Source organism: Macrobrachium nipponense, chromosome 1, assembly GCF_015104395.2.
Source record: "Macrobrachium nipponense isolate FS-2020 chromosome 1, ASM1510439v2, whole genome shotgun sequence".
NCBI lineage: Eukaryota > Metazoa > Arthropoda > Malacostraca > Decapoda > Palaemonidae > Macrobrachium > Macrobrachium nipponense.
The window spans coordinates 92529071-92554284 of NC_087200.1; the positions used below are offsets into that span (position 1 = coordinate 92529071).

At 43.8% G+C, this 25214-nt stretch overlaps 1 protein-coding gene across 1 annotated transcript in view; it reads right to left on the reverse strand.

The window, feature by feature from the left end:
• LOC135219465 (conserved oligomeric Golgi complex subunit 8-like) overlaps window positions 1-24109 on the reverse strand; it is a 473937-nt gene extending 449828 nt beyond the window's left edge. The window contains exon 1 of the mRNA XM_064256259.1: window positions 23962-24109. Within this exon, the coding sequence (XP_064112329.1) occupies window positions 23962-24016 (55 nt within the window). The 5' untranslated portion in view covers window positions 24017-24109. The remainder of the gene's footprint in view (window positions 1-23961) is intronic.
• Between the last annotated feature and the right edge of the window lie 1105 nt (window positions 24110-25214).

Below are 25214 nucleotides of genomic sequence, written 5' to 3' on the forward strand. Positions count from 1 at the left end.
TAAAAGTTGTAACTGGGCAAAGAGATACGTCTTGTGGAAGGGGTAGTACCTTCCAAGGTTCCCACCTCATCAAAGGGTCTTCATTCTTTGCTAAAAAGCTACGTTCCGGAGAAAGTAGTACCTCCCTGTGGGAAGGAATTGAATATGATCCGGATCTCTGGACAAAGCCGACAGTTCTGAAATTCTTGCTCCTGAAGCTAAGCTTAATAAAAACAGTGTTTTCCTTAAGAGCATTATAAACGAGCATGTGTCATTATCGGTTTCTGAAGCCAGTTTTAGAACATCGTTTAAGAACCATGAAACTGACGTAGGCCTTACAGAAGGTCTAAGTCTAGCACATGCCTTAGGAATAGACGAGAAGTAGGAATCCGTCAAGTCTATGTTGAACCCAAATGAAATATCTTTTTCAAGGCTGACTTGTTTGTCGTAATCGTGCTAGCTGCTAAACCTTTTTCAATAAGGATCTGAAAAAGGATATAGCTGAATTAACTGTCATGATTCTAATATCAGATTCTCAGGAAGATTGCTAACTTTTTGACAGCAGCATCATACTGTCTCAAAGTTGAATCCCTTTTATCGGATTCCAGGAAGAGAATATTCTGAGGGTCAATATTCGCATCTCTTTTTGCCGCAAACTTCATGAATCCATAAGTTAGGGTTTTGAGAATCCCTGAGGAAGCGAACACAGTCTTCGTTTGTACTGACTGGGAGAGCCTGGGATTGGGGATCCGAAGAGGACGAAGGCCCAGCTCCAGAATTAGGGGATACCAATTGCTCTTCGGCCAGTCTGGGGCTACTAGAGCCACTTGACCCTTGAACGTCCTGAGTTTGTTTAAAACTTTCATAAGAAGATTCACTGGGGGGAAGACATAAATCTTCTTCCAGTTGTTCCAGTCTAGAGCCAGGGCGTCCGTGGCATTAAGCCAGAGGGTCCAGGTTGGTGGGGGGCTAACATAACAGGGGAGTTTGTGATTCGCTTGACGCGAAGAGATCCACCTGTAGCCCTGGGACTCTTTGGGAGGATCCATTGGAACGAACTGTTGTCCAGTGACCATTCCGACTCTAGGTACTGATCGGGATAACGCGTCTGCTATTGACGTTTCTCACTCCAGCTATGTGAGTGGAGAGATGCCAACTGAACTTGTCTGCCCAGGGAGAAGATGGCTACCATGACATGATTTAGATGACGTGACTTGGAGCCTCCTCTGTTTATACAATGTACTACCACTGCGCTGTCCAGAACTAGCTTTATGTGGGAGTACTTTGGTGGGCGCAACCTTTTTAGAGTCAAGAAACACTGCCATTGCCTCCAGTACGTTTATATGGAACTGACTGAACTGAGTGACCAAGTTCCTTGAACCCTTTTGGACCTGGGAATACCCTCCCCAACCGCTTAAGGACGCGTCTGTGTGGATGGTAATCCCTGGTGGAGGGAACTGAAGGGGTACTGACACTGACAAATTCTTGACTTTCGCCCACGGCCGAAGTCGATTCTTTAGAATCAGAGGGGACTGAGGATAGTTTGTCCCTGGACCTGACATTTGCTCGTGAGCGCCAAATCTGGTTAGGTCTTTCAGTTTGGCTTTCATTAAGACGTTCGTCACTGATGCAAACTGGAGAGAACCCAGGATCCTCTCCTGAGCTCTCCTTGACGCCAGTTTGTGACTTAGAAATTGCTTGACTGACTTCGCTATTTCTTTCCTTTTGGTTGATGGAATCGACAGAGTATGGGAGGATAGATTCCATTGAATGCCCAGCCACTGAAAGTCTGACTCTGGAGTGAGTCTTGACTTGGTCCTGTTTATCTTGAAGCCTAGATATTCCAGGAACTGAATCACTTTCAGTGTAGCTCTGTTGCATTCCTCGACTGTTGAAGCCCAGATCAACCAATCGTCGAGATACGCTACTACCATAATCCCTTGCGATCTGAGTTGTTGTACTACCACTTCCGCTAGTTTCGTGAACACCCTGGGTGCCACGTTGAGTCCGAAGGGGACTACCTTGAAGGAGAATGTCTGTCTCCTATCTTGAAACCCAGATATGGACGGAAGTGTCTTGCAATAGGATATGATAGTAGGGCGCTGTAAGATCGATAGAGGTGGTGACGGCCCCACGGGGAAGTAAGGTCCGCACTGTGAGATCGTGAGCATCTTGAACTTGTCGCAGCGGATGGCTAAGTTTAAGCGGGACAAGTCTAAGATTACCCTTCTTTTTTGTGAGCCTTTCTTTGGCACGCTGAACAAGCGACCTTGAAATTTTAATCTCTTGACTCTCGCTATAGCTCCTTTCTGAAGGAGGTCGTCTGCGTACTCTGTCAATTCCTTGGAAGGAAGTTGACGGGAAAGGTCTGGATGGAGGTGGGTTCGTCAACCAGCTCCAACCCAGGCCTTTTGACACTATGCTCTGAGCCCATTCGCTGAAGTTCCACCGGTGGCGAAAGTGAAACAGCCTCCCTCCTACCTGAAGTTCTTCATTGGTTCTGGTAACCGCCTCGGCCTCCTCTGAAGTGCTTTCCCCTGTTAAAGGGGCCTCCCGATCCTCTCCCACGAAAGGAACGCTTACCTCTGCCTCCCTTACCCGAGCGGTCATACTTCTGCGAAGCTTGACTCTCGAAGGCTTGATTGTAAGCTGGGGAGATGGCGTAAGAGGTGGAGGGCTGAGGCTGAGGGGATATCATATAAATTGGCTGTGATTGAGCCTTAGAGGTGGAAGGTTGGGCAGTTTGCACTAAGGGCACCGTTGGAACTTGCTGAGGAAAGCGTGGCTGCTTTTTCTGGTAAGGATGGAAACGCCTAGGTTTCCTCTGTCCCTTACTTTAGGTGTTAAGTCTTGTCTCCTCTTAGCCGTAAGGCCCCAACGGTCCTTAAGGCTCTGGTTTAGCCTCGTAGCCTCTGACTGTACTTCCTTCACCATAGCTTCTGGGGAAGAGATCTGCTCCCAGATGTTAGACGAGAGTAACCTATTCGGCTCAATGTCGATAATGGTTGCCTCTTGCAGGACATGCTTCCTACAATTCGTTCTAGCAGTGGCAAACTCAAACATATCCGATTTTGTACCGTTGAGTCAGGGCTTGGTCATGAGCTTAAAAAGCGGTTCTGAGCCATAAGCTATGGTTGCTACTCGGACATAGTCATAGAGTAATCGATCTGGCTAATCGCGATTTCGCGTCAAATTCAGCCTGAATAAGGCTATCTGGGAGCCTGGGTAGCTTTTTCACCAAACTGCTCCATACACAGTCCGGTTTGAGTTTGCCAGCTGAGAAGGTGTTTGGCAAGTCCTCCCACAATTCTCGGCTGAGGGGAGCAACGGAGATGTGGGATCTGCTTCCTTTTAATTGAGGCATGGATTCCCCCTTCTGGGCCGCTGGGATGGTAGACTAGCGATCTTTGTCAGGAACGGGAGCGGGGTACTCTCCTCCATTGTGAAATGGTAAAGGGACTCTTGAAAGGTTGTATCCTGGTATTAGAACAATCCATGTCCTCTAAACATCTGAGCCATTCTCTCTGCACCTGGTCTCTGAATAGAGGACTGTCTCCTTTGGTACCCTATTCATCCGAACCATGGCTGAAGCTGTAAGCCTTGCGTAGCCTATGAACGGAGGTTGGAGGCCTTCCGGAAAGAACTCGAAGTCCTCTATCCTTCGAGTTCCGAATTCCGGTAGGAGGATGAGACCGTCTTGGAAGGGGGCGTATGATGCTACTCTCCATGGATTGTTCATCGAGAACGGAGGTAGTGAGTCATACGGAGGAAGCTGAGTTCCACTCGTATTGGAAAGTGAAGGAGAGGCTAGAGGGGCTTCTCTCAGTCGGCTATAATGGAGTCCTGGGAAGTAATCCTATCCGACAGACGAGAGATCATTTGTTCCATGCTACTCTTTAAGGACCCAACCAGGTCGCCCACCTGTTGCAACAGGCCAGCATTGGAGTCCCAAGGCCGGAGCTGGAGCTGCTGCGGAGGTGGAGGGGTGGCTCTGAACCGGAACTAAGGGTAGCGGAACTGGTGACTCTGCCGGGGTGCGAGATCTCTCTCTAGAGGATTTACTCCTCGAGGACTTCAGAGCCGGAGCCAGAAGCTTTAGACCTATCTGCTCCGGGATTGCCAGCCGGAGACTTACGTGAGGAGGAAGACGCCGAAGTCGACTTCTTAGAAGACGACGACGTCTTAGTCAAGGATTTCACTGCTTGACCCTTGACCTTAGGTCTAACCGAAGCGTCAGGAGGAGTTCCAATATTCATCGCCTGTAAAGCCTTGGAAGGATGGAGAGGTTGCAGGAGTAGAAGAAAACAGTCACACCCAAGGGTGACCCACCCTTGGGTCCACCATACCTACCTCGACCAACAGGTCGTCTACACCTACCATAGGTTCCACATTAATATCTAAGGTCGCGACGTCCGTGGAGATATCCTGGTCTTGGTCGGTTAATGAGGCAGCCAGCTGTTGTTGGATGAAGGCGATAGTAGGGGCCGCCTCTACTGGGGTCGACGTATCCTGTCGCCTTGCCTCCGGGGAAGATTAAACAGCGCCAACCGCTTCTCCAAGATGTAGGGCATACCCTTGCGGCGTTCTTCCCAAAACCGCCGACCCAGGCCCGCAGGGTTGCCAGAGCGGGTATCTTTCACTGCCGGCGCCTGGAAGAGAGGGCGAAGATTAGATTTAAGAATCACTTAAAACTAAACTTAAAATATAACTTAAACTTAGATGCCTTAAGTTAAAGTGGATGATGAAAACTTAAGCACTAAAAACAGAAGCGGAGATGGAATACTCACCCCTTCTAAAGCTCACCCAGATCGTCTACCAGATCGTAACATAGGTACACGTCTCATGGTACCAGACCTGGATGTCCCCGTGCAGAGTCGCGCATGGAGCATGGGACCGGCAAACTTCGTGTCCACATGGGTCCTGAAGTGTGGCGGCGCATCCCGGATGCTCACAGTTGGTGGCCTGTAAGTGGGAAGACACATGAGTATCTTAAAGAATAACACTTACAGGCTAAAGGACAGAAGAACTCCGTTGCATGCCGGAGCTCGGAAAAAATTTGGGGCATAACCCCCCCTGCATCGCCTGAATAGGCTATAATCCCGGAGATATCCGGTAAGACATAAGGGGGGGGGAAGGTTTAAGGTACTTAAGATAAACTTATAGTTAATCTAATAACACTTAAACCTAAAACTCAAACGAACCGGAACGAGTCCAGTGCGTGGCGGAGTGTAGTAACTCAGCGATACGGTAAGGTTAGTAGGGACCTACTGTATGTTCCGGTCCACTCTACTGGATGGACTAACATCTTCCCGCTAGATGCTAGGACTCCGATCAGGAAAGGAGTCCAAGTAAGGTCGGGAAGAGCGAGGAGACATACAGGCTCGAGCGAAATAACCGGAGCGACCAGGAAGCAACGGATGGGGGGAAAGGCCAGTATCCACCAGTTACCACCGGGCCGGACCGATGAGCCGGAGAGACCTCGCGTCCAGTCTGGGTCTGTCCCGCCTCCCTGGCCCCTCCGCCTGAGGGGGGAGAGGGAGGCATGCTCGGGTATGTGGAGCGAGCCGTGGGCAGACGACCCACCCTCCCCCGACTCAATGGAAGGGGGGAGCGGAGAGGAAGGGGGGAAGGGGACTGGGCAGGCGTCTAGGCTGTCTCGTGATCGCGTAGTGACACGAGACGGTAAGACTAACATAAGACACTAAGCCTAGGACCAACCAACTGATCAGAGAGATGCTATCGGGAAGCAACTGAACTGAAAAGCGGTAGCATGGAGACCCACTGGGCCAAAACCGGCTGATCAGAGAGATGCTATAGGAAGCAACCTAACTGATGAGCGGTAGCATAGGCTCGATGAGCCAGGACCTAGGCTAAGCCAGACGCCTAACTAACCTAACCATAACAAAATACATAGAATAAATAAAATAAAAGAAAGAAAACAATAAAGTAGGAGAAAAAATCCAGGAGTGTACGACTAACCCGAAGGAAAGTCTACCACTCAAAAGCTAGTCAGAGGCCGATACTAAGAGCCGGGACTAGGTCTGGAAAGAAGAAGCCTACATAAGGTAAAAGACATGCATGCATGGCAAACCTGAGTAGACAGTACCCTAAGTAAAACGGATAATTAATATAGAGCGTACATATATAAGGGGATGTTCTAGGTATGGGAGACCGAGAACGAACCCACCACGCGGCAGAACCATGCTGCCATGCTTCCGACCCCGAGTTCGTATTTATACCTAAAAAACGGCAAATACTGACTGAGGGCCGAAAAGAATCAAGTAACCATAATTACTGAGTACTTAACTTAGCTGCTGCAATAGCTGCACGCTCCATTATAGATAAATCCAACGAAAGGGCACAAAAAACACAGAGAGAAAAATATCACAACCGACTCGTGTGCGCTAACTTGAAAGGATGGCCACCAGAGGCGCAGCAGTCGGCAGCATGGGATGAGTAGTAGTAGTACGAGCTGCTCACTCTGTGGGTCGGCCTCTCCTCATGGAGGGTTTTGTTGTGGGAGATTTCTATTGGTATTTGGCTCGTGGTAGTGGTCTCACTCGCCTAGTGTTCATACCGACACCCTCTTGGAGGGTGAGCGAGTCAGTTATATGACCTTTTCTTTATTTTATTTATTCTCTGGTATGTTAGTACATTACCCTAGAAATAATAGATTAAAGGATATTTCGCGCAGCGACACGAGCTGAGCCCAGAAATAGCTGTATTCTCCGAAGTCCGACAGAATTTCAAAACTCCCGGCAAACGCAGTGGTCGGCCAGGTGGTTAGTACCCATTCCCGCCGCTGGGAGGCGGGTGTCAGGAACCATTCCCATTTTCTATTCAGATTTTTAATGTCATTGTCCCCCGAGGGAGGCTGGGCGGGTACTTGATTATATATATCTGCCAGGTAAGTATGAACAAACTTTATTGTATCCATAACAATATCATTTTGTTCATGACACTTACCTGTCAGATATATATATAGCCGATTCCCACCATTGGAGGTGGGGAGGGACAGAATAAAAGGATTTTGGGAAACCATTTCAACATGCAGATGATAGACATCTTGGTTCCTTACCTGTTAGGCGGTAGCTGACTTCGTGATTACTGTCACCCAAAGTCTGCTTTTTGCTTTACTAGAGTCTCCAGCAAGGACGTGACCTGTATAGCTGTGAGATCTAGATGATCTGACAACGGGGGCGTGACCACAATGTGTCTAGACCATATTGACCATACTTTAAGGGCAGCGAGCAAAGAAAAAACCACCACCTGACTAGCCTAGCAAAGTTAGTCCCCAAACTTTTAAGGCTAAAATAAAGGGAAGTCCGCCTCTAGCGGTCGACCCTACAACCAAAAACCAACAACCATAAAATAAAGCACACCTATCCATTTTCTAAAGGATAGGATTCGTGCCACTTCCCGTACCCAAAACTGAATCTGCTGATATGTATGGTCCAAGCGAAAAGCAGTTCTCATATGTCACTTTCACATCCCTGAGGTAGTGTGAAGCGAACACAGAGTTGCTTCGCCAAAATGGTGGTGCTCACAATATCGCTGAGCGCCATATTCTTCTGAAATGCCATCGAAGTTGCGACAGCTCTAACTTCATGAGCATTGACTTTCAGAATTGTTTCAGATCACTATCTGGGCAGGACGAATGGGCCTCCCTGATGGTGCTTCTAAAGAAGAACGCTAAGGCGTTCTTAGACATAGGTAAATCAGGTCTTTTCACAGAACACCAAAGATTGTCCGATTGACCTCTAATTTGTTTTGTTCTATCCAGATAGAATTTTAGAGCTCTGACAGGACACAGGACTCTTTCTGGCTCTCGACCAACAATCCCTGTTAATCCTTGATATCAAAGTTCTTAGGCCAGGGAGTTGGAAGGATTTTCGTTTTTAGCTAAAAAGGAAGGACTCAAGGAACAGACTGCATTGTGTCCACCCCTAAATCCAACATTTTTGCTAATTGCTTGAACCTCACTCACCCTCTTCGCAGTGGCTAGGGTGGTTAGAAAGAGGGCCTTCTTCGTTAAATCTTTCAGCGAAGACCTCGTGCAAAGGTTCAAAGGGACTCGCCATTAAAGATTTTAGAACTATGTCCAAATTCCACGAAGGTGTTTTAACCTGTGGAACCTTTGATGTTTCGAAGGATCTCAGAAGATCGTGAAGATCCCTATCATTCGTCAAATCTAGGCCTCTATGACGGAAGACTGTTGACAGCATACTCTTATATCCTCTAATTGTTGATACTGCCAACTTGTCTACATTCCTAAGATGTAACAGGAAATCGGCGATTTGGCTCACAGAGGTCTTGGAGGAGGAAATGCCCTCTTTCCTACACCATCTTCTAAAAACAGCCCACTTAGACTGGTAGACAGATTGAGAGGAAGCTCTTCTCGTCGGTGGCGATAGCTTTTGCCACCTCTCCTGAAACCCTCCTCGCTCTTGCCAGTTTCTTGATAGTCTGAATGCAGTCAGACTCAGAGCGAACGGGGTTTTGGTGATATCTCTCGAAGTGGGGCTGTTTGAGAAGATCGGGTCTTACTGGTAGGATTCTGGGAAGTCCATAGTAGGGACATGACCTCTGTGAACCACTCGCTTGCTGGCCAGAAGGGTGCGACCAGTGTCATCCTTGTTCCTTCCGACGCTGCTAACTCCTTGTTACTTCTCCCAGAAGTTTGAACGGGGGAAAGCGTATACATCCATCCCCGTCCAGTCCCAAGCATTGCGTCTACTGCTACTGCTTCCGGGTCGATGATCGGTGAACAGTAAAGAGGCAGTCTCTTCGTTTTCGAAGTCGCGAAGAGGTCCACTATGGTCGTCCCCATAGTCTCCATAACTGTTGGCAGACTTCTATGTCAGAGTCCATTCTGTTGAAATCAATTGATTTCGACGGCTTAAAATGTCTGCTCTGACATTCTGGACCCCTGAAACAAATCTTGTCAGGAGAGTTATGTTCCTCTCCTCTGACCATAACAGGATTTCTCTCGCTATCTTGTAGAATGAATGAATGAATAATTAATAATTATCTGGCGTCGTGACTACCAGGATCATTGACGCCGAATGAAGCCATTTGGACAACCAATTTGGGAAAAATCCACACACACACACACATCATAAAAACTCTTAAAATTCCGCATCAGTTATTACATAGCTAGCGCAAAGATGCTACTTACGCATTAAACACCACAAAGCTAAATTATTATTATTATTATAAAAAATACTTTAACCAGGCCACCGAGCCGACCTTCAGCTCCCATGGGGCTGGCCCAAAGGATTAGATAAAATGCAAGGTCAAGGCAAAAAGCCACGAGCTTGGACCAAACAGGTCATATAGGATAATAATGAATGAATTAAGATTAAATAAAAAATTGCACAGAGGCAAAGGCTTCTTTCATACTAGAACACAACACAGGCAATAAATACATTTATTTCACGTTTTCCATACATTCTTTCTAAAAAACAAAGCTAAAAACTACACACTACATAAAAGCGAAATACCTAAATTTCGTTAAAAAACTCCAACTTCTTTTAAAAATTCAACCACAAAACACTTCATAATCATACTGCGCTTCTTCACCCAAAATCTTTGTCAAACTGTAATTACCATCTCTATCTCTTTTGTCTTTAAAGTGCTGCTCTCTCAGTTTCCCGATGACTAGGACATTCACTAGCAAATGCTTAATAGTCATTGCGACGAGACCAGTCATCACAGTAAGGTTGGTATTCACCACTCATGAGATACCCATGTGTCAATCTTGTATGTCCTATACGGAGGCGGCATATTGTTACTTCCATTTCCTAGGCATAGATTCATATTTTCCAAGGGTGGTACGTGTGGCAACTCTTTCATTTTATTTGGTCCTGCTTTGTTCCATTGCTGTTCCCATAATCTTGCAATGAACTTTGATATACTAGGAAAAAAGTCTCTATATGGTACAGCAATTGGTCTTGGTATCATATTGGTTGCTGCTGATTTAGCTAGTTGGTCTGCTTTTTCATTTCCATATATATTTACGTGCGCTGGGACCCAGCAAAAAGATATAGTAATCCCTCTACGCTGATGTAGAAATACCCACTGTGAGATTTTCAATGTAATTGGATGATCAGTATTGAAAATTTCAAGTGCCTGTAAATGCCACTTTTGGAATCACAAAAGATGGTGATGTTAGTGGAATTCTGGAGGGTTGCAATATGTTCCAATGCTGTTAAAATTCCATACAGTTCTGCTGTGAAGTTCGATGCTATGATGGGTAGTGCTCCTCTGTGGCTAAAATCATCACTAAAAACTCCATATCCGACTCCATCATCAGTTTGGAGCCATCAGTAAAAACAAATGTAGAGCCTGAGTGCTCTGCAGCATGTTCTAAAAATAATACTCTGATTTCTGTATCTGATTTTTCTCTTTTAATACCTTTAAAATATTTACAAAATTTAATTACAGGTAATTTCCATGCTGGGGTAATTGGTAAATTAACTGGACATACAGGATTTCTTGACATTCATTTTTTCCAAGATCTTTTTCACTCTAAAACTAAAAGGCTTAGGAATCTTGGATGATTTTCATAAAAGTTGTTGAAACAATTTCTATTTATTGCTTCAAAGGCTTTAGAGTTGGGGATTCTCTGAACCCTAAACCAATATCTGATAATTGATGATTGGCGATATAACTTCTAGTGGGATTTCTCCCGCATCAATTTAATAAACTTAAGATGGGGAGAAGATCGAAAGGCCAACCTGTTGCCAAGGCATACCGGTATGATGTACTGAATCTAAGATTGCAAGACGATTGGATGAAGCAGAAGAATATATTTCACATCCATAAAGTATTTTGAAATAATAAGTGATTTGTGTAGCTTTATAACTGTCTGCACCCCAGTTGGGTATTAGATAATACTTTCAAAATACTTAAAGCTTCAAGGCACTTGGTTTAACATTGTTTCAGATGGGGAAGACCAATTGAGTTTTTTGTCGAATATGAGGCCTAGGAAGCGTACCTCTTCAACACAGGGTATTCTATGGTTGTACAGATAAAGGTCTGGGTCGGGGTGTACTCCCCGAAGGTGGCAAAAATGCATAACAGTGGTCTTACTGGCTGATATTTTAAATCCCTGTTGTTCAGCCCAGTTTACTATCTTATTTATTGTCAATTGTAATTTCCTTTCTGCAACTGACATTCGTGATGCAGCAACAGATATTGAAAGATCGTCTACGAACAGGGTACTCAATACATCCTTGGGTATAACAGACGCGACTCCATTTATTGCTAACGCAAAAAGTGTGACACTAAGCACACTCCCTTGTGGGACACCCTCTTCTTGGCATCTTCTATCTGATAATGTGCTGCCCACTTTAACTTGAAAATATCTACATTTCAAGAATGCTTTAATGAATAGGGGCAATTTTCCTCGTAGACCACAGGTATGAATTGTCTTAAGAATGCCATGCCTCCAAGCAGTATCATACGCTTTCTCAATATAAAAAAAAATAGTTATATGGTGTTGCTTGGAGGCAAATGCTTCACATATGGAGGTTTCCAGCTGCAGTAGGACATCTACTGCCGAGTGCATCTTTCTAATCCACATTGTGAGGGTGAGAAAATACATTATGCTCTAAATACCAGACAAATCTTGTATTCACCATTTTTTCCATCAACTTGCATAAACAGCAAGTTAGTGCTATTGGTCGAGTAACCTAGCCAACTGAAAATGGCGGGTCTTTACCATGGTTTAACAACAAAGGTAAGTACCGAAAAGCCAATTCCCATATGACTGGGTAGCTACTTTCATGCCATAATCTGTTAATTATACTTATTATAAATAGTTTTGTATTTTTTTAAATATGCCTAAACATTTGATAGGGAATTTCATCCAGGACCAGGGGCAAGAAAGTTATTGCTGATGGCCAGGGCAGCATCAAATTCCCTTTCTGTAACAAGGGTAAATTATATGGCTATCTTATCTGTGGAAAGTCTAATCGCAGTTGTTCTTCTCTTCTTCTATATTGATATCCAGGGGAACTGTCAGATTTTTTGAAACTTGGGCAAAATGATCGCGAGTTTATCACTTACATCTTTTGCGTCGGCGATGAGGTTGTCATTAACTTTAAGGTACTGGGGGAGGACTGGGAGTAAATTTCCCAGCAATCTTTTTTATTTCTTCCATATACTGCCGATAGGTGTTCGGTGGTTAATCGGACGATACAAATGACGCCCATGACTGCCTTCTAGCAGTTTTCATTGCCTTTCGAAAACGCGCTCTATTCTGTTTGTATATTATCATGTTTGCTATAGTTCGGTGTCTACGATAACGTGTAAGTGATGTTCTTGTGACTCGGTGTAACAGTGTAAGCTCTTCACACCACCACGGGACTGGGCGTCGCCTGAAAAGACCTGTAGTTTTTGGTATAGAATGTATACCTGCTGTATGGAATGTCCCATTTAATAAATCGATTGCATCATCTGCCGTTGGGAAGTCATTTGCGTCACTTTCTATTTCGCTTAGTTCTTGAAATTTGTTCCAATCTGCTTTTTCAACATTCCACCGTGGAGATCTTTGAACTTGGTGGGTCATCATTGGAATTTATTATTATGGGAGCATGGTCACTGCTTTGCCAGTCATCATTCGTCTTCCATCTGAAATCCATCCGTGCAATTGGAACTAGATATTGTAAGGTCCTAAGCATGAGACTGTACCCTGTCTGGATATGGTAATGAGGTTGTGGGTTCTCCGGTTATTTATTTAAAAGTCCTAAATATTCATTTTCTTTAGTTATGGAAGCTATAATATTCCCTTTTTGATTTGATGTCACATCTCCCCATAAGGATCTGCCATTTAAGTCTCCCATGAGAAGAAATGGTCGTGGAAGCTGATGAAGTAAATCAATTAGTTCTTCTCGAGTGATGGGATTGTTTGGTGGAAGATAAAGGGAACAGAGTGTGTATTTTCGTCTTAGGTGAATTTGAACCGCAACAGCCTGTAAATGAGTATTTAGTGGGATTGGAAAATGAGGAAGGTCCCTGCGAACATAAATAAGGCAACCTCCATGTCTTCCCACTTCCAAATTATATTGTGTTCTATATGATAATACTCTCTAGGGCAAGGTGTGTGGACATCAAGCATTGTTTCTTGTAAACATACAGCAATAGGGGAGTATTTATAGAGTAACACTTTAAGTTCCTCATATTTTGCACGAAGTCCCTGACAATTCCACTGTAAAATTGAAGAGAAGGTGTCTAGGCTTTTGGGGTTAGGGTTTAGTCCTCTATTCCAAGGTCATTTTTGAACTGGCTTAGTGGATGGGAAGCTTTGCTTGTAAATTTTTTTATGACGATGTTTTTTTTCTTCGCCAGTTTGCTCATTGATTTTTGTTTTGGATTTTGTTGGAGTTAATGGAGGAGAGGATGAGGGTGTTCTTACCCTCTTCATTTGTTTTTTTCCCTCTAATTCCATTAAATCAGGCAGAGATTCTGCCTGAGTAATGCAGAAGGTGGAGTAGAGGGAGTTTGAGGGAGATATCCAGTTTGTTATATGGAATGTTTATTTTATCCGTCTTTGCCGATTGTGCTCTAACCTTATTAGGCTGAGCACTTGGCCCAGTATGTCGGGCCACAGGAGTAGAAGCATCCTTTATTGAGGATGAGGAAGGATCAGCAGATTGGAGTGGAGCCCTAGTGGTGGACTGTTGAACCACAGGGGCTGAGGCATCCTTCATTGAGGATGAGGAAGGAGTAATGGATTGAAGTGGAGCCCTTGTGGTAGTAAGGGCTTTAGAATAACTCTTGGCTCTTCCCAAGAGTCGTCTTGCATGTCCAATACTGATGTGCTCTGTATATGCTTTATTAACTGCTGCTGTTTCAACTTTAAATTCTTCACATATTTTATCAACTGATTTGTGCTCTAGCTGACAATTAATGCATTTAGGTATATCTGAGCATGGGCCATGTTCTAGGGCAGAGCAATTATTACACATCTTATTATTTTTACAAACTTTAGATGGATGACCAAATTTAAAACAATTAAAACACTGTAATGCTTTTGGTTGAAAAGGTCTAACTCGCACTCTTTCATTTTTCTATTATATTATGAGATGGTACATTACTGTCTTCAAAAGTAAAAATCATCATGTTGCCATTTGGGACCTTTTTCACTTTCCATACAGTTGGTGGACACATATCTAAAATTTCTTCTTCAGTAAACTCGTACAAATCTCTATCAAAAACAACACCTCTTCCATAGCTAAAATTTAGGTGAGGGACTAATTTCTCTATTATATCGTTGTTATCAACTTTCATCATTGTTAGTCATCTGTGACTGAGTTTTAGATTTTGCATGAATAAGTACAGAGCTCTTACCAAATCTAGTAATGTCACCACTCATTATGCCACCTATTTTTTGCTGTAGGTACCTACTGAACTTGTAATAGTTGAAGTTCTCCTCCTTGGCTTTAACTACCAGCCATTTAGGAGGTTGGGGGACTCTTATTTTGTCAACGTTGCTACTATTGGAGTTGATTGGATTCCATTCTTCAGGTTTATAAATGTCTAAGTTTCTTGGGGCTTTATCCGTCAAGGCTCCTTTAACTAATGAGTTACATACATTCAAGGTATCAATACTACAGGTTGCTTTAAAAGCATCTTCATGTTTATCAAATGTTATCCAAGCTTCCCATTTTCCTTCTGTGTCAAGAAAGTTCATACGAATCTCTGCTATATTGCCAAACATGTTCAAAGATGTCGAGATATCTTCATAGTTACACTGAAGTGGAATATTTTTCATATGTATAACTTTCAAATGCGTCACTTTACTATTATTGGCATCTGGGGGGTTCAAAGAATGGTCTTTGTTTGAGCCAGAAGTCGTCAACGGTGCCAGTGAGTCCATTTTCCCAGGGGATGTAGGTTCATAGTCCGGATCCATATTTGGTTTACTAAAAAAAAAATAAAACTCTTACTACTTGGTTATATCAAGAAAGTATCGTGAGTCACTCAGGTATTCACACTTCTCCACCAATGGCACTAGTGAGAGTGACTCCCAATGGTCCACCCCATACCCTACCCATACAGGATAGCACCAATATGTTTGTGGTGGCCCAGGTATAAGCCAATCCGCCTGCTGGGAGCTCTGATTCCACTAATGGGAATCAACTCCCCACCACAAACGTATTGGTGGGCTTCCGGACAAAAGCCAGGAGTCCCACCCCAGAAAACCAGCTCCCCCTGGATTCCGATGAGCCAGTCCCCGGAGATGGTTCCGCCCTCAAGATAGCAATGAAAAATCCCATTACTTACTCTCAGGTCCAAACCATATCAGGTGGTGACTCCACCACAACTCTCACTATTAGCTTCAAATGCAAACCCTTCCTAACCAACGATCCCTCTCAGACTCACCTTAGTAGTTAAATTAGACGAAAGTGGAAATGTCCACACCATTTATTGCCAAAAGTTTGTAGGCGTTCCGTCAGGATCCGGCCTTCACAGACGGTGAAGGCAGGAATCCCTTACCCCCTCACCACGTGAAGGAAACCTACTCGAGGGGCGCTATCTTGTAGAGAGAACGAGAGTGTCCCCCCTGTTTCTTGATATAAGAAAGGGCCGTGGTGCTGTCCGCGTTGATCTGGACAACTCGTCTATGACTCGTTCTGAAAGGCTAGAAGTGCTAAGCGAATTGCCTCTAACTCCTTGAGGTGATGTGCCAAGGCTTCTGTTCTTTTCTCCAGAGGCCTGACACTTCCTCCTTTCCCAGAGTTGCTCCCCAGCCTGTCATAGACGCGTCTGTAAATAACACAAGGTCAGGGCTCTGAAGACAGAGGGACACTCCTTTCGACATCTTGGTGGGATCGAGCCACCACTCTAGGTGTTTCTTGACCAACGGGGATATTCTCAAATTCTCCGCTAAGTTTTGTCTGTCCCTGCCAATTTTCTGTTAGAAAAAACTGTAGGGGCCTGAGATGTAGTCTCCTAGAGAAACAAACTTCTCCAGCGAAGAAATGGTCCCCAGCAGACTCATCCATTCCTTCGCCGAGCATGTTTCCTTCTCCAGGAAGGCTGACACTTTTTCTAAGCCTTTCCGCTGACGTTCTAGCGACGGAAAAGCCCGAAAAGCCACTGAATCCATCTGAATCCCCAGATACACGATGGACTGTGTTGGGGTCAGATGGGGACTTCTCGTAATGATCAGGAGGCCTAAAGATTTCCACAATAGTAACGTAGTCTGAAGGTCCTCCAGACACCTTGCTCTCGACGACGACCGTATGAGCCAGTCGTCCAGGTAAAGGGAGACTCGTATCTTCGAGAGGTGAAGCCACTTTGCCACATTCCGCATGAGAAAAGTGAAAATCATGGGAGCTGTGCTCAGTCCGAAGCATAGAGCTCTGAACTGGAAGACCTGTCCTCTTAAAATGAACCTGAGAAACTTCCTGGACTGGGGATGGATGGGGACATGGAAGTAAGCGTCTTGGAGATCTAATGACACCATCCAATCCCCTGGTCTCAAGGCCCCTAGGACCGATTGTGATGTTTCCATTTTGAAGCTTTCTTTCTTCACGAAAAGGTTCAGACTGCTGACATCTAGGACAGGCCTCCATCCCCAGACTGCTTCGGAACCAGGAATAACCTGTTGTAGAAGCCTGGGGAATCTGTCAAGAGCACTCGTTCTACGGCTCTTTTCTCGATCATTTGATCTAATAAATCGAGTAGAATCTGTTGCTTCTGCGGCTGATAAGCTGGTGCTTTGACACCGGTCTATAGGCTTCATGCTCAACGGAGGCATGGAGAGAAAGGGAATTTTGTATCCCTTCTCTATAATCTTGAGGGACCAGGTGTCCGTCCCCCTTGCTCTCCAAGCCTCTGCGAAGAGAGAAAGTCTCCCTCCCACCGGTGCCTGAAGGGCAAGGTTGTCACTTCTTTCCTCTTTGCTTTGTGGGGGTTCTGCCTCTAGCAAAGCCCCTTCCTCGTGTAGCAGCTCTTGATGGTGCTTTGCCACGAAAGGGCTTAAAATTCTTCTTTGGTACTGAGCTACTCGAGAAGATGATTGTGTCGCAGGAAGTCTAGATGATTGAGACAGCAAATCCTGTGTCGCTTTCTCTTTCAGGTTCACAGATAAATCCTTTACCATATTTTCAGGAAAAAGATGGGAAGAAAAGGGGGCGAATAATAACTCCGTCTTTCTGCGTAGGGGAAACTGCTTTAGCAGTAAAACTGCAGAAAAGCACTGTCGTTTCTTTATATTCCCGTAGTAAAGTGGGCAGCTAACTCATCCGAGCCATCCCTTACCGCTTTGTCCATGCATGACAGGACGCTCGATAACTCTTCTAATGACAATGATTCTGGGCTCTTAGCTTGCAGACCTAAAGCTCCCAAGCACCAATCTAGGAAGTTGAATACTTCCAACGTCCTGTACAGTCCTTTTAGATGGTGATCTATTTCCGGCATAGTCCATGAAACCTTAGCCGAGGACAGGTAAGATCTTCTTGGTGCTTCGACCAGGTTTGAGAAGTCACCTTGCGCAGACGACGGAAGCCTCAACCCTGTTTCTTCTCCGGTCTCATACAATATACCGGCTCTCCCGTTTAGCTTAGCTGGAGGAAGCGCAAAGGACGTCTTTCCTTTCGTCTTCCTTGATTCCATCCAATCATTCATCCTCTTCAACGCTCTTTTAGTAGAAAGCGAAGCAGCCATCCTAACAAAACCCGGAGCTTTTCTCGTCTTGGATGAGGATAGTTGCGATGGCGGAGAGAGAGGACTGGTGCTTGGAATTTTTCCGAAAACAATTCCTTCAGTAAGCGCGTTAACGTGCTATAATCCGTAGACGCTTCTGAAGGCTCTTCCTCTTCTGCACGATGCGTATCGTTAGAAGACTCTCCTTGATCTTGACGGTCCGAAGTTTCTTTAGCTAAACAAGAAGTGGTTCTCCTTTGAGGCTCTGTTCGCAAGGGGGAGTTTCTATCCGCTGAAGGAATAGACGAGACAATGCGCGAATGAACCGCCGTTGTCTTTGAAAACTTCAGACTCTCTTGTAAAGCCTTGTCTTTCGAAGTCATTAAAGGCAAAGGTTCTTCAAAAGCCTCTTTGCGGGATTCCTGTCGATCTTCTCTCAGTTGAGTACGTTTCTCTTTCCGAGAATCCCGAATAGTCGGGTGTCTATCGTCATCGCGAGCGCCCTTGCTAAGGGAGCGAGACTTAGGACTCACAGGAAGTCGTGCCAATGAAAGCTTCCGATCCCGCTGGACTCTAATGTCTATAAGACGCTTATCCATCAAAGAAGCGTCCTCAAAAGCGTCCTAAAGCGGGATGTGCTCTAATGGACGTCGAGCGTCTTTCAAACTTCGCTTAGGACGCTTAACCTGTATCGGGGCGTCCTCGAGTCAGTGTCCTGGTGAGTCTTACGATCTCTCTTAACGCGTTGCGAGTTCTCATATTCTAAAGCACGAGCCTTTCGTCGATATTCGTACAGTATTTCCCTTTCTTGAGGAGTAAGATCAGACACATAATCTAAACGTTGCTCTCTTTGAATCCTAGAGCCTTCTGGAACGTCCTGATACTTTTGGCGTTGGTAGGCTCTCTCATGATAGAAGCGTCGAGTTGATGCAGAAGTCCGTCGAACGTCGACACGAGGCTTCTCTTGCTCGTTCTCAACCTCCTGACAAAAGAGAGGGCCGCCTGTGCGACATCTAACGCTTCTGTCCCCATCGCCACTTCTGGACACTCTCTCTCCGGAAACACTTGCGTGTTCTCGGTTGAGTCTGAAGGATCCCGAAGAAGACGACGCAGGAGAGGCTAAAGAACTAGGCGAAGCCGACAAAGGTTGTTTCGATCTTTTAACAGGAAGCCAAAGATCCTTTCTACGCCGATGAGGCTCCTCTTCTCCCCTTGCGAAGAAAGCCGACAATCGTTGACGCAATTGCCTACGAGTTTCATTAGACGGTGAAGTTTCACGTTCAGGAGAAGGACTCATTATATGCGAAGAAGGGCGAATTGGAGCCCTCTTCTTCCTTTGAACTCTAAGACGCTGATAGTTCTCAAAAGCGTCCTCATCAGAAGACGTCCTGCCTCTCTTCTTAGGCGTCAATTCTTCGAAGTGTTCGGGTGATGATGAAAGAACAGGACGAGAAGTAGGACGTGAAGCGTCCCCACTTCCTTAAAACCTCTCCTAAGAGGACGAGAAAAGACGCTGGCCGCCTGTGCGCACCTAGTGTCAAACTCGTACTCCTCGTGAGAGGCCCTCTGAGAGCTCCCATCCCCGGTCAGGAGAGGACGCCTCAGAGGACGAAAAGCACTCCTTCAATATCCGTACTCGCATCACACGCTTCGGCAGCCTGGGAAGCGTCCACAGGATCTGCTGAAGGGACGCCAGACCGGTGGGAATTTCCCGTAGCCCTCCTTCGGTTTTCAACATGTCCATTCACCCTGAAGTCCTGGGAGTCCGACAGAGGTCTATTCCTAGAGGCACAATGGGACCGATCTGACGCCCCCTCCACTACACTAGGGGCACTAATGTTTCCACTAAACTTCACTGTGGTCTTCAATGCACTCACTTTCGATTCTAGTGCACGAATCGACTCCATGATGGAAGAAAGGGCAATACCTTCCAAAGCAATAACTTCATTGCCCGAAGGCAAATACACAGGGTTAGATGTAACAACCTCTACAGGAAGGTTAGAATGCGAATTACTATCCTTACTCTTCACAGAAGCACTTCTGGAGGAAGATCTTCTGATTCTATCCTTTCAAGCTTACGAACATACGAATCATAAGTCTTCCATTCATTTTCGGTCAACCTTTCACACTCTTTACACCTATCATTCATCAAACAAATATGATCTCTACATTTCGTGCATACTGTATGAGGATCCACCGAAGCTTTCGGTAGCCTCACCTTACACTCTAGCACAGTACACACTCTAAAACTAGTTGCAGAAGATCCAGACATATTAGAGAAATCCAAAACCAAATTCAAAGACAAACCACAATCGCGTATGCCAATCCACCGAGCAAGTTTCAAAAACCAAGAGACAATCAAATACTCAAGTGAACAAAGAGTTTTCCAAAATCCTAGGCGGAGGTCTGTAAACAGTTGTTTACCGACCGGCGACAGAGAAAAATCTGAATAGAAAATGGGAATGGTTCCTGACACCCGCCTCCCAGCGGCGGGAATGGGTACTAACCACCTGGCCGACCACTGCGTTTGCCGGGAGTTTTGAAATTCTGTCGGACTTCGGAGAATACAGCTATATATATATCTGACAGGTAAGTGTCATGAACAAAATACAAATTAACAACAACGCCAAATAAGAGTACTTCACCAATTCCGAAGATCAAATCCACTAGAAAAAAGCGAAGCAAAGTCATCCAACCGCACCGACCACCGATGTTCACCAGACGCCGGCAGGAAAAGAATTGAATTCACCTGGGCAATTGTACCTGGTTCTCCCGTGAGTGGAGGGAGATGACGTCATCACCACCAGTGTTGGCGACGCCTACGCACCAAATTTGAATTTAGTCTCCTGCCGCTCGTGGAAATCACGGCTGTATAATTGTTCGGTAAGACACTACAATAAAATGAATGTTTGTATCTTGTTTGTTTGTTTGTTTGTAAGGTGTTTTCATGTTGCATGCAACAAGTGGTTATTCAGCAACGGGCCCAACAGCTTTATGCAACTTCCAAACCACATCTAGAGTGAACTTCTATCACCAGAAATACACATCTCTAACCCCTCAGTGGAATGCCAGAGAACCAAACTCGCAGCCATTGAGGTGGCAGGCCAAGACCATACCGATCATGCCACTGAGGCACTCTGAATATTTAGTATATATCCATACTGCAACAATGTTGTGTACATCTTGCAATAGCCTAGGCCTAGTTAGTAAATAATAATGGTAAGTTACAATTAGGCTCATGCAAGTTCTGTGAAGACTTTGGGTATTTCTAGCAATGTCATAGCTAACCTATACCTACTACCTAGGTATATTCAATTAGCCTAGGTAGTACCTAGATACATAGGTAACACCTAGTCTACAGTTTGCCCAGCCCATTAGCCATCAAAAACAGGTTTTCTTTAAGGATTATGTTAGTTTCCGGTCCGAATTCCAATTCCATATGACAGATTCGTTAAAAGAGCGTGAAAATACTAGGGGGAAACACCAGCGACTACCAACCCTTATCACGGTGGACAGGTCTTATTCACTCGATATTTAAATGGTGAAACAAGAATGCAATTACAACTCCAAGCATACCATTCAAAAGATTGAAGTTTCGTCAACATAATGTGATATATGAAAGCCCCATACGAACTAAAATAAGCATGTGACGCTCCTCGTAAAATATGTTTTCAAGGCAGTTTTGAAATCTAATATGGCGGCTACCGTGTGGATGTAAAGGTTCTGATCAGTGACGACCACCATCTTTCCCAGCACTCATTTGAACAATGTTAGCGTATATATGTAACGTTTATTGATCTTACTCAAAATTGCAGTTGTAATCAGCACAATAAAACAACATTTTGTTGCCTATATTATTGAAAGTATGAAACTTGTTATTCCCGGGGTCATGGTTTGAACTGAATTCATTTTTACCTTGTAATCAATGGTTTTTATCCTTACTGCCATCACAACTGAAAGTCCACAGTGCTTATTTGATTGTTATTATACACATTTTGGTCTCAATTCACTCCACATTGCACTTTAAACAAGTTGCTGTTCCTGGTTCCTAAGCGCGCGCGCCACAAACACAGTTATGAACAGCAGACGACGAAACTGCAAAAGTTTTATTTCTAAGTTGTTTACTTTACTCGTTATTTAGTTCAACTTTACTTTGTTATTTAAAAATTTTAATTCAATTCATGTATATTATCCCTTTTTTGCAACCAAATTACCCCGAAAAATTACCGATAGTATTTTTAAAGTAGATACAATCAAATGTTTCTAACCTTTTCGTACATCTGGCTGCCGAAAACCATAGAGGAACGACTACGGATAAATGGATTATATATTTTTTTTTTTGCTTTTTTGTTTTTGCTAGCACTTTTCATTGATTTAAGTCTATATTAGTAGTTTGAATTTCTTTAATAACTGTATGCCAGAAATAAATGTAACCTTTAATGTTTGCATGCTAAGAATGGCAAAATCATCGTTGCCACATTAGTGGAGGCTTCACACATATGCCGATTCATTATTATAAACTGTCTCCATGAATTCTAGTTGTCATAGTAATGCAATAATGATAAAATTGCTTTAATATTTATGTATATATACTTCCAATACATAGCCTAATTTCACCAATTTCCACGTTTTGTGTAAGTCTTAAACCCAGTTTGGAGGGTGAACACATACCGAATGGCAACAGAGAGAGAGAGAGAGAGAGAGAGAGAGAGAGAGAGAGAGAGAGAGAGAGAGAGAGAGAGAGAGAGAGAAAGGAAGGCAAAGGAAGGAAGAAGGAAAGGGGTGGCGGTGGAGGGGGGGGAGAGGGTAGGTGGAGCTTTTTACGCGTGTTCGTATCCATTTCTGCAAAATGGAGTTTTTGTCTCTTGGTACAAGGACAAGTGTCGTTATTCTTTACGATTAGTGATTCACGATACCCTTATAAATTACGGCACTGGGTGTAATGCACTATAGCAAAATCTTGTTCTGATACGAGTGTTCGTTACAGGAATAGGTAGTATTGCCCAAAAACGTGCTTGCACTGTCGCTGAAACCCATAGTAGGTATGCTGCTTAGTTGTCAATCAAGTTTTTTGTAATCAAGTATTTTTTACAAGCTAGCTATTGAATAAATTTGTATTTTTCTCAATCAAAACATATGCCCCTCAATGCTAACTTTCCTCTTTTAACGACTTTCTGGTCATTGCAAATTCGGCCCCATAATTTCTTATGGTGCGAAAACAGAGGCCCAGGGACCGAAAATGATTGCATCACACTACAGCGATAATCCGGCCGTAAAACATCTTCATATATCCAAAAAGTAAATAATAAAGATATATATGCGCATTACGATTATAACAATTACATGAATAGCTGATAATCTGCATGAATAACTGGTAAACTGTTCTGCAAGAAAGTTGAGTAAAGAAATTATTTACAATAGGTACGAAAGCCAAGATGTCGTGACAATTCCAAAAAATAATTACTTAAATTTGAGTCAGAATCGAGTTACTTTTTCAATAACGGATATTTTCAAATTAATCATCAAAAATATGTAAAATATTGATGTTTTACTATTTATTTTACTAACAAACGTCGTGGTAAGTTTCCGTGTTCCGACTGTTGTGATGAAAGTGCCCCAGCGTCTGTGGGTACAAGTGGTGTGCGGATTTATCACAGGAAATGGGAAGTTTATTGACACAAGCGACTCCGTAAACATCGAGATGGCATCAATCTTCTAAATATTTCGAGTTGTAAGTAAAAATGTTGAAAGCGTTTTGGTGAGATTTGGACTGCCGTGTACACCCTTTTCACTACTCTGTTTAAATCCTAAAAGTTGGCCTTAATTTCTAACTTTGGAGAAAATACTTACTTTGAAAGGAGAGTAGAGGTCTTTAGCTCCGTTTCTCACCAACAAGAAGTCGCGACTGATGCCCATCTCCAGTGTCAGGACGCGTTATAATGTACTTTTTTTGAGGTGGTACACATTGATCGTACATGGCCCATCCCTGTACCATGCGGTGTTTTACCCTAATGCCAGAAAAATCATTCGCAATTGATACCCCAGGGCTAGGACCTACATTTTACCTCCCAAGGGCTAATACTTAATACGAAGAAATCTAAAAAAAAAAAAAAATGTTTGCCATGTGGAATTGGACTTCGGACAGGAAACGAACTTTTACCGGTTTTAATAAAGCACAATTGAAGTCATTCACTAACGTGCAGCAAAGTGCGTTATGATTCCGATGGCCGATGGTAGGCCAGCCTTGCAAACACTTTGATACTGTATTTTTCAATTTCCAACAATTTACTGCTGTACAATCATTGCTAGCTAACTACAACATACCTGGTATTTCATCGGGGAAGAGTAATTTAGCTAATTCTTCAATTTCCACTTCCATGGCAAGCTTAAATTACGGGGAGTCGGCTCTCACCCTCAACAGATTTGCCGATGTGTCAAATTTGTGAGTATTGTCAGTAGTAAAAGCGAGTCGCCATCTCTAGAATAGCTCTCTAAAGTGGCTTGCCTCAGATTTAAGAATATACTTTTTATTTCTACAACAATTCTTTAAATACTCACTGGAAATGAAAGTGGTGGCACAATTATCACTGGAGCAAGAAGGGACCATTCAACAAATATGGCAAATTCTGGAAACTCTAATTCCAGAACGTATAATATAGCAATTGTTATAGCCTAGCGAGTATGAAACAACGGCTTTACATTTTGTAGTTCATGTATTTATTCAGATTGCTCTGATCTGACAAAATCTCGGATTTTAGTCAAAATACAGTTATTTATAATGTTTATTCTATTATAATGGTTCAAATAATTAACATTAAACAGCAATGCGGAGTAGGTACCAATTGATGAGGGGATATATTAGTCACACTGAAAGTGGAACGCATACCACCTAAAAATGTACCTTCATAAGAAAACGAAAACATTGAAAGTGAATGCTTCTAAAACCACTGATAGGCAGAGACAGTAAAGATCATATAGGATATAGGGTTACCAACAGCAACTAGAACAATCTAAAATATTAAGTCTTGACCTCATTATCTCCTAATGCATTCCCATTCCATCAATGAATGCCCCAGATACCCTCCTGTGTTTATATTCTGATTCAGGCTCATCAGGGAGATTTCTGATATCCCTTCCTCATCCGCCCATTGTTGGTGGAGACATACATAGTATCCTCTTGGAAATCCACAAATGAGTTACTAGAGGATTCTTTATGTTTAGAAATCTCAAAGGTCGAGTCATGTCTCTTGCTAGCATCCTATGATTTGGGTAACTTAAATGATGAATACCCATGGTCTTTCTTTTTTCTGGAAGATGAACTGAGGCCCGTGGGATCCGGTCCTTAGCTTCTTTACTGTAGTCTGACCTCTGACCTACTACTCTCAGAACTCCTTAGGCTACCATCACAGTATTCTGCACAGTAGCACCCAAGTGAACCAGTGGGACATAAAACGCGAAAGTACAATTAACGTGGTAAACAATTCAGCTGGTAATCAACAATACTGTCGCGTCAACGAATCTGGATCAGATTACTATTCCCACTTGGCCCTGAAATGACAAGTGTTAAGTAAATTTAA